General features: G+C 48.6%; 1 protein-coding gene across 1 annotated transcript in view; it reads left to right on the top strand.

Moving 5' to 3' along the window:
* Window positions 1-10,230, top strand: part of Tgfb1 (transforming growth factor beta 1) — an 18,935-nt gene that overhangs the window by 5,386 nt on the left and 3,319 nt on the right. The window contains exons 3-5 of the mRNA XM_026786237.1: window positions 1,713-1,830; window positions 4,325-4,402; window positions 4,516-4,663. Coding sequence (XP_026642038.1) covers window positions 1,713-1,830; window positions 4,325-4,402; window positions 4,516-4,663 — 344 coding nt within the window. The remainder of the gene's footprint in view (window positions 1-1,712; window positions 1,831-4,324; window positions 4,403-4,515; window positions 4,664-10,230) is intronic.

Here is a 10,230-nt window from a genome sequence, read left to right as displayed (position 1 = left end):
GAATGAGGTCTGGTGTCCTCTTCTGGCCTTCAGGCATACACACAGGCAGAATATTGTATACATAATAAATAAATAAATATTTAAAAAAAAAAAGAAAGAAAACATTAGGTTCCACCCTCAGCACAGGAAAAAAAATGAAGAGTGAGGAAGGAAAGGAAAAAGGAAGGAAAGGAAGTTGGAGTCTTTAGAAGCACACATTTGGAATTCCAGCTCTTGGAAGATGGAGGCAGGAGATCAGGAGTCCAAGGCTGGGCTGGACTACATGAGACCCTATCTCAAGGGAAAAGTGGTAATTTCACTTAACTAAACTTGAAGTCAAAGGGCTGGAGAGATGGCTCAGCAGCTGGGAGCACCTATTGCTTTTGCAGAGGATCCTGGCTCAGTTCGCAGCACCTAAGCGGTGACTCAAAAGCATTAACTCCGGTTCTCGGAGTCACACGCAAAGTATGCATACACACAAGGAGACAAAACCCTTATAACACATAAAATAAAAAAAAATTGAAAACTTTAAACTGAGGGGCTGGGGTGTAAGTTGAATGGTAGAGTGTCTGCACAGCAAGCAGGAAGCCCCGGCTCAATCCCCAGCACTACGTAAATCAAGTGAGATGCTGCACAGCTGCTGTCCCAGCACAGGGGAAATGGAAATGAGATCAAAAATTCAGGTCTAGGGACTGGAGAGATGGCTCAGCAGTTAGGAGCACTGACTGCTCTTCCAGGGGACTTGGGTTCAATTCCCAGCACCTACATGACCACTCTCAACCATCTGTAACTCTAAGATCTGACACCCTCACACGCACACGCATGCAGACGAAACACTAGTGCTTCTAATGATGTTTGTAGTCATACCTGGTGTCCCAGCTTCTTGGGACACAAAGGCAGGAAGATGTCCTGAACCCAAGCATTCAAGTTCAGACCAAGAAATTAAGTGTTTCAAATGCTCTTCTGGTCTCTTAGGAGTTGCTATTCCGGACACAGGGTTTCTCTGGATAGCCCTGGCTGTCCTGGAACTCATTCTGTAGACGAGGCTGGCCTTGAACTCAGAGCTCTGCCTGCCTCCGCCTCCCAAGTGCTGGGATTAAGGGCACATGCCACCGCTGTCTGGCCAAAAATAACATTTTTAAGCCTGGTTGTGGTGGTGCACACCTTTTATCTCAGCACACAGGAGGATCTCTGTTGAGTTCAAGGCCAGCCTGGTCTACAGTAGTTAACTCTAGAACAGCTAGGGCTACACAGAGAGACCAGGTCTTTAAAAGAAAAAAAAAAACCACTATTGGGAAGACCATTTTGGACATACACACAATAGTAATTATAAATAAAGTAATAAATAAACACATTAATGAGAAAATTACTGCTCTCAGAGGCAGTGTGCAAACTGCCAAACCATCTTGCATTGTGGGCCATCCCAGCTGCCATGGCTGAGCATTCCACCATGAAAGAAACTGAGGCCCAGAAAGGGAAAGACATGCCAATGATGAGGTGCCTCATGGTGCCTTGACTACAGCTTGGACTGTTGTTTTTTCCCCATCTGCTTTCTGCTCTTGGGGGCTATTATGAGTGTGGAACCTGCAGGGCCCATAGTGTCATGTGACCAAAGCCAGTGTCTGGGGATTGTCTGGAAGCCATCTCATGGGGACAGGCAGGATAGGGTTACTATCAGGGTCTCTGAGGGCATGGTGACACCTACCCACTCCTCTTTCTTTGTTTCCATTCAGAAATACAGCAACAATTCCTGGCGTTACCTTAGTAACCGACTGCTGTCCCCCACCGATACACCTGAGTGGTTGTCTTTTGACGTTACCTCAGTCGTCCGACAGTGGCTGAACCAAGGAGGTGAGGTTCTTTGTCTGTGCCCACCTTCGGGCGGGGTCACCCATTGTTTGTCTTGGCATCACCGAGCCTAACATCCGTCACCACCACACATACCTGATACTGATGTCACAGAGTACCCTAGTTAAAAAGTACCCCACAGTTCTCATCTCTCGCTCGAAGAATCGGTGATTGGTTGTGATGACCTGGACTCCGCCAGTGAAGCTAGGGACACAGCAGCTACCCAAACAGCTCACCCGAACTCCTGGTCCTTTGGGTAGTTGAAGAAGAAACGACTTCAGCTAAGTGGTGGTGACTCGGGAGAGAGCTGGAGATGAGCACTCAGGAGGTGTCCTGACTGTCTGTGTTCAAGGAGGGCTTCCAGGAGGAGGGGGCATGTGAGGTAATGTCCGTGAGATGAGCAGAAACAGTCAGGAAATGGAGATACAAGAGTAGCCTGTACCAAGGCTCTTTGGCCAGGAGAGCCTGACATGTCGATCTGTCCAGGAGGGAATCGTCTTGTCCCGTCTATCCAGAGTACTTTCATCTGTCTTCCTCTCTCATCCTCAGATCCAATCAGTGCCACAAGTTTCTGTTGTGAGTGATCTGTGCTGGACGCTGTAGGGGGCATAGTCATAACCTGGGTCCCACCATCACAAGGCCCACAGGGTCCTGGTCTGTGATGAGGAAGGCCAGAGCAGAGTCCTCCACAGAGGGGGCAGGACTGAGATGAGGGAAGCTCAGATTCAGAGAAACCCAAGGAAGTTTAGGACCTGGGAGGGCTTCCTGGATGAGAGGTGCCTGTGGGGAGACTCCTGGGATGTGTCCTTTAGCCAGATGCATGATGGGATTGAGCAGGCTGGCACTAGGAAGGGCTTTGAAACCGGTTGGACTGAAGTTGAGAAGTATCTCTTCTCTCTCCATTGATGCTGAGTCTGAAGCATCCAGCAGGGCCCAGTACATAGTAGGAGCTTAGTATCATTTACGCATCCTCTCAAGAAACGTCTCCCACAGCCGGGCTGTGGTGGCACACTCCTTTAATCCCAGCGTGGGAGGCAGAAGGAGGCAGGATCTCTGAGTTCAAGGCCAGTCTACAGAATGCATTCCAGGATAGCCAGGGCTACACAGAAAAGAAACATCTCCCCTGGGCCAGTGAGGTGGCTCAGCAGGTAAAGGTGTCTGCTGCCAAGCTTAATGGCCTCAGTTCCATCCCCAGGACCCTACAAGCTGACCTCTGACCTCCATGCACACCCTGGCACATGCATACCCTCCACAATAAATAAATAAAATGGGAAAAAATGGCCAAATGAGCATTAGTACCAAAAAACAACAACCAAAACAAAACAAAAAAACCCTACCAGTGCAGGGTTGGAAAGCAGGCAGCTTAGGTTTACACTGTGCTTTGGCCTGTGGCCCCCTGTGTAGTCTTGGCCAGGTCACTTCCTTTTTGTGTGCCTTCCTTTCTGGCCTGTAAGAGTGAGGTGTTTGAAGATTCAGGGGCCTTCCGCAGAGTTTAGATTAGGACCTGGCACCTGTGTTAAGTGTGAACTCTTCTGCTTTACCAAAACTGCTCCTGACCCTGGGTCTCAGTGGATGTTTATGACTGAGGATCAGTTTTCGCAGAGCGCAAAGAGAACGGACCCACAACAACATACATGATGGCACACAGACTACTAAACCCTGCACTTGGGAGCCGGAGTCAAGAGGATCCGGAGTGGAGTTCAAGGTCATTCTTAGCCATATAGTGAGTTTGAGAATTTGAGGCCAGCCTGGGCTACAAAAGAGAAAGAGGGCCAGGGAGATGGTTCAGTGGGCAAGAGCTTTCACTTGCCAAGCATGAGAGCCTGAGTTCGAATCCTCCGCACCCATGTGAAACCAGGCATAGCATATGTTCGTAACCCCAGCACTGTTGGAGGTGGAGTGTAGGTGTGGAGACAGGGCAGACACAACTCTGGCCAGCTAGCCTAGCCAACGGAGCAGGCCCAAGTTCAGAGATCTGCCTCAAAGCGGTAAAGGAGGGAGCGGTTGAGGAGGCCACCAAACACCCAGCTGTGGTCTCTGCACGTACCACACACACAAACATGCCACATGTTATCATTTTCTGTTTCCAAATATGTGTGCTGTGTGTATCACATACACACACTTCTTTTTTTCTTTTTAAATGAAAGAAATGAATGCAGGGGATGGGTCCCTCCCCTGAGCATGTTGTTCTGCTGAGAACAATGAAAGGCGGAAATAGTCAAGCAGAAATGTCAGAGCCTCTGCCTGCCAAGGAGAAAGTGAAGGGATGGCAGTGTGAGAGGGATGTGTCTCTTTTGGAGCCTCTGCTAGGAATTGACGTTTGAGCTGAGCCCTGAGTAAGGGCGAGAAGGGGCCAGCCACTCAAAGACTAGGAGCAAGAGTGAAGTATGTGGGGTGACAACAGGAAGGAGCCCCTGGGGTTGGCAGCTTCCTGCCGGTCGGCCTCCTCCCTCAAGCTGGGTGAGTCATAACCTCAGATTCCTTCCCTCTCCCACAGACGTAATACAGGGCTTTCGCTTCAGCGCCCACTGCTCTTGTGACAGCAAAGATAACGTACTCCACGTGGAAATCAACGGTGAGCCCGATGCCTGGTGTAGTCTGTGCGAGTGTGCCTGTTGAAATCATGTATCCTTACTCACCCACGCATCCCTCTGAGTGTGTATGGCTTTCACCCCAACATCCAAACAGGGATCAGTCCCAAACGTCGTGGTGACCTGGCCGCTATTCACGACATGAACCGACCCTTCCTGCTCCTCATGGCCACCCCACTGGAGAGGGCCCAACACCTACACAGCTCGAGGCACCGCAGAGCCCTGGATACCAACTACTGCTTCAGGTGAACTTCTCTGCCTTCCACTGAGGCTGCGCAGGACTGGGGCTTGACTGTAGTCTGTGGGACTGGTATGCCACCATTGATGCCTGGCTGGTGCTCTTAGCCTGAAGGGCTTGGGGACGAGTTCCTGGTTCTATAGGCAGCTGAGAGTCCTAGCATATGGGGTATTTTCTTACTGGACTGGCAGGATGAGAGAATTCAGGAAGGCTGGCACAAGAGTTAGAAGTCTGTGTTGGAAGGTTGTCTTGTTGGATTTTAAGTTCTAGCTAGGTAGATTTCTGTCCTGTTGAGATTCTAATAAAAGAAGATTTATTGTGAGCAGTTGAGTGTTGACCTCAGGAAAGCAGGAGTGTTGGGATCCTAGCTTTTGGGTTCCCAATCAAAAGTGGTCTGCTTCAGGTTCCCGTGCTCCTGCAGACTGTAGTCTTTGGTGTTGGCCACTGCCGAGTGGAATGGTGGGATCTGGTATGGGGATGTTAGCGCCAAGGTTGGAAGTAGGGAAAGCCAGGATGGGAGTCTCTTGAGGGTCAGCACCCTTGATCTTGCCTGAAGAAGTTGGGAGGTTGGACTTTCTGAGATATAGACTTAGGTGTTGGTGTGTTGGAATACGACATTGAAATACAGGACTCTGAGGAGACAAGATCTTAAGAGTTGGAAAGTGGGGCTTCTGGAGTGCCCAGATTACTCTCAGGATGGCAAGCTGTTCCCCCTTTCTTTTTTCTTTTTCGTTTTTTTGTTTTTTGAGACTGGGTTTTCTCTGTAACTTTGGCGCCTGACCTGGAACTAGCTCTGTAGTTCAAGCTAGCCTCGAACTCACAGAGATCCACCTGCCTCTGCCACCCGAGTGCTGGGATTAAAGGCGTGCACCACCACCACCCAGCTGGCAAGCTCTTTTTATTGGTTGTTTTTAAGTTATATTGTGTGTATGAGTGAGTGTGTGTGTAGGGGCATCCGTGTCACGTGACACTCGTGCCAAGGTCAGAGGGCAATCTTTGGAACTCAGTTCTCTCCTTCCACCATGTGTCCTCCAGGTAGAACTGAGGTGGTGGGGATCGGCAGCAAGCGCCTCTACCCGCCCAGCCATCTTGGAGCCCTCCTTTGCTCTGTTCTGTTAGAGGCAGGGCTTCGCTGTGTGTTCCAGGCTGGCCTCGGATTCACGTCTTTATCCCAGGCAAGCTTGAATTCTCTGGCTTGGAATTACAGGTGTGTACAGCCACCTGGTTCCAGAACGATGGACCCACACGAAGCTTCAATGCTGCAGATGTGAGGAAATTGAAATGCTTGCTCCTCGAAGGTTGAAATCCAGGGTAGGAGTGTTGAGAGCAATGAGCTGACCTGGCCGTTCCCTGCTTGAGATTGCATGGTTGTGTTCCATGTCAGCCCTCGGCATCTTCAACACCTACTGCCATCAGCCTTCACATAGGAGCAGATAGAAGTTCTGACAGGTTAATAATAATTAATCTTGACAATTAATTAACAGGTAGCTCTGTGAGCTCTGTTCCCCCACACTAGAGAGCAAACCTAGGAAATCATGAAAATCTCTCTCTGTCCCTCCCTCCCTCCCTGCCTCCCTCCCTGCCTCTCACTCTATGCTCATATATATGTATATATTTATACATATATAGATAAATATATATACAAATACATATATACATTTGTTCTGCCTATGCCCAATGTCTGTGTGGACTCTGGAAAACTCAAGTTTTCATGCTCAGCAACCCCTTTCTTCACCCAGCCCTGTCCCCAGCTGTGACAACCCATTGTGTATGAAAGAACACAGTGCCATTTAGTAAGGTTTGCCAGATAGAACAACCGTGATCTGATGGGTACTGTAGCTGCCACTACCGTGTTTCTCTGAAACAGAGGGCAGATGAACATTAAGCCGTACCACAGGTATGCACCCAGCAGAACACAGGTGGCAGAAACCTTGTCAGTTTCTTCAGCAAACACAGTACAAAGAATGGGGGGGATATATCGTCAACAGCACTGGAAGAGAGGAGGAGAGGTAGAGAGAGGAGGGGGGAGAAAAAGAAAGGGAAAAGAGACGTACTGTATGGGACCTTTTGGGAACTGTGAACTTTGAGTAGTATTTGATTTTTAATAAGTTCCTTTTAAATTCTTATCTAGAATTTTATTGTTGTTGCTGCTTTTGTGTTTCTGAGGAGGGAACTCAGCACCTTATACATGATAGGGAAGTACTCTGCCACTGAGCCACGCCCCCAGCACCTCACTGGGCATTCTAGGCAGGGGCTCTACCACTGATCCACACCCCAGCCCCTCACTGGGGGATTCTAGGCAGGGGCTCTACCACTGAGCCACACCCCAGCCCCTCACTGGGGGATTCTAGGCAGGGGCTCTACCACTGAGACACACTCCAGTCCCTCACTGGGGGATTCTAGGCAGGGGCTCTAGCACTAAGCCACACCCCAGCCCCTCACTGGGGGATTCTAGGCGGGGGCTCTACCACTGAGCCACACTCCAGCCCCTCACTGGGGATTCTAGGCAGGGGCTCTACCACTGAGCCACACCCCTAACCCCTCATTGGGGGATTCTAGGCAGGGGCTCTACCACTGAGCCACACCCCAGCCCCTCACAGGGGGATTCTAGGCAGGGGCTCTACCACTGAGCCACACCCCAGCCCCTCACTGGGGATTCTAGGCAGAGCTAGAGCCACTGAGCATATTGATTTGTACTTTTGACTCAGGTTAACATTTTAAAATATTCTACAAAAGCCAAATAAACAAATGAAAAGAATACAGGGGCAGAATGGAAGTAGGTAGAATGAAATTAGCCACAAGTTGGCTACTGTTGACACAATTGTGAGGATGGGAACTGTTAAGAATCCATAATCCAACTGGGCAGTGGTGGCACATGCCTTTAATCCCAGTATTTGGGAGGCAGAGGCAAGTAGATCTCTGTGAGTTCGAGGCCAGCCTGGTCTACAGAGTGAGTTCCTGGACAACTAGGGCTACGCAGAGAAACCCTGACTCGAAAAAACAAGAAAAAAAAATCCATAATTCAGAAGTCCAAAATCTAGCTAGCTGGCCATGGTGGACACAACTATAACAATAGCACTGGGGAAGTAGAGGCAGCAAAGTAGGGGTTCCAAGTCATTGGTAGTTATCTAGTGTGTTTGGGGCAGCCTGGACTATGTTAGACCCTGCATCGAAAAGGGCAGGGCATCTGGAGAGCTGGTTCAGCAGTTAAGAGTTTGAGGACCCACATTCAGCTCTCAGCATCCATATGGTGACTCATAACGATCCCTAATTTCAGTCCCAGGGCATCTAATTCCTTCTTCTGGCCTCTGTGGGCACTGTACATATGGGGTGCACACACATCCGTGCAGGAAAACACTCATGTGTATAAAAATGTTCTTACAGAGCCAGGTTTGGGGCCACACATCTCTAATCCCACACTCAGCAGGCAGAGATAGGGTCTTCATTTGAGTTTGAGGGCAGCCTGGTCTACATGGAAAATGTCAGGATGCCATGTGGAGAGCCTGTCTCATAAAATATGAATAATAATAACATTAAAATAAATGGGGGTTTCAGGAGGAGGGTACTTAACTTCGATAAAGTCTGTGTAAATATCCCATATCCCAAAACGTTGTCCAATCTGAAAGGCTTCTTCTGGTCGAGTGTTCAGTTCACACTGTAACAGTCTGCAGACTGGCGAGGGATTGTGCAACGCCTAGGACTGCCCTCCAGGAAGTCCCGGTGTGTCATGGTCACCAGGAGAGCTGTTGTCCTTCAGCCCAGCACCCGTGGTTCAGCAGGAATGCACAGGTTAAGCCCACAGGGACCTCAGTGTTTAGTGTTGCTGTGGATTCTGTGGCTCTTGTCCTGGGGTTCACTCGTGGTCACCTCCCTTTTAGCCACATTGACCTGTGTGACTCTTCCCAGAATTTGTCCCTGTGGGACACTTATGTATATCCTCGAATGCTTTATTTTTCATTGTTTGAAATAAGGTCTCCCTATGTAGCCCTGTCTGGCTGGAAACTTCCTGCATGGACCAGGCTGGCTTCATTTCTGCTGCTCATTACTGGGATTATGGTTGTGCACAGCCATGCCTGCCCAGGGTACATGTTCTTTTTTAGTAGGCCAAATTTTAGTGGATTTTGTTTGTTTTGTTTTCTGAGACAGGGTTTCTCTGTGTAGTTTTGGCTGTCCTTGAACTGGCTTTGTAGATCAAGTTGGCCTCGAACTCACAGAGATCTGCCTGCCTCTACCTCGTGAGTGCTGGAATTGTACACTGTCACTGCCTGGGCAAATTTTTAGTTTTTATTTACTTTATTTTTGTGACTTTATTTTACATGCATGGATGTTTTGTCTGCATGGATGTATGTTCACTGCATGTATTCATGGTGCCCACAGGGGCCAGAAGAGGGCGCTGCATCCTCTGGAGCTGGAGTTACAGATGGTTGTGAGCCTCCAAGTGGGAGCTGGTAATTGAACCCAGGTCCTCTGTAATAACAGTCACTGCGCTTAACCATTGAGCCATCTCCCAGTCCCTTTCCCACATTTTAGAATTAATTTTCAGGTGTCATGAAGCCTGCATTTTCCTTCTTGGAGTTATTTTATTCTAAAAACAGTCACCAGCTCTTGCTGAGAATTTGGAAAATCCAGAAAGCCATCGCACTCCTGGGCATAAAAACCCACTGTCCGCATTTTAATACATGTTCTGCTAGCAGTTTTATTTGTGATGGAATTTAAATTATACTATACCTGTATCTTTACATGATACATGCCATTACACAGATGCTAAAGTGTTCTTGCTGGTCAGCCTGGGCTACATGAAGTCTGAGCCAACCTAGGCTACATGATATGATCTTGTTTTACTATCCTCTCTCTTTTGGGGATCATGCAGAGTGATGTGGTAATTGCCTGTAATCCAAGAATTTGGGAGGTTAAGGCAGGATTATAAGGAGTTCAAGGCTAGCCTGGTGTACATCACAAAACCCAGTCTGAAGAATGAAAGACTGCCCAGCACCTCAGGAGACAAGAGACAGGTGGGTCTCTGGAATCTGAGGCCAGCTCGGTGTACATAGTGAGTTCCAGGACAGCCAGGGTTACATAGAAAGTCTCTCTTTCAAAAAATAGTAGTAATATTTATTAGCCAACTTATGTACCCAGCATTTGCTTAACATCCATAGTTTAAGAGACACTTTCCCAGCCAGGTGGTGGTGGCACTTGGTCTGCAGAACTAGTATTAGACAACCAAGGCTACACACAAGAAACCTCGTCTCAGGAAAAAAGAGAGAGAGAAAGACAGTTTCCTATGATGAGAGGCAGACAGACAATCATTGTTAAAAACAATGCTGAAAAATTCTGGGAAGGAAAACAAGTCTGGTGAAGAGGCCAGGTTAGAAGCCAGGCCAGAAAGAGTGAATATCATAAGCCAAGTGCGGAGGCATGCACTTGTCATCCCAGCACTTGAGAGGCAAAGGCACGAGGATCAGGAGTTCAGGGTCAGCTTTGGCTACAAAGGGACTTGTAGTCCAGTCTTGACTACGTGAAAACCTGTCTCAGAAAAGACAAACAAAAGAAATACTGGGAATCCTGGTGGTGGTG

This window comes from Microtus ochrogaster, linkage group LG4 (assembly GCF_000317375.1).
Source record: "Microtus ochrogaster isolate Prairie Vole_2 linkage group LG4, MicOch1.0, whole genome shotgun sequence".
Classification (NCBI taxonomy): domain Eukaryota; kingdom Metazoa; phylum Chordata; class Mammalia; order Rodentia; family Cricetidae; genus Microtus; species Microtus ochrogaster.
Note: the sequence above shows the minus strand (reverse complement) of the source record. Positions and strands in the feature narration are given on the sequence as shown.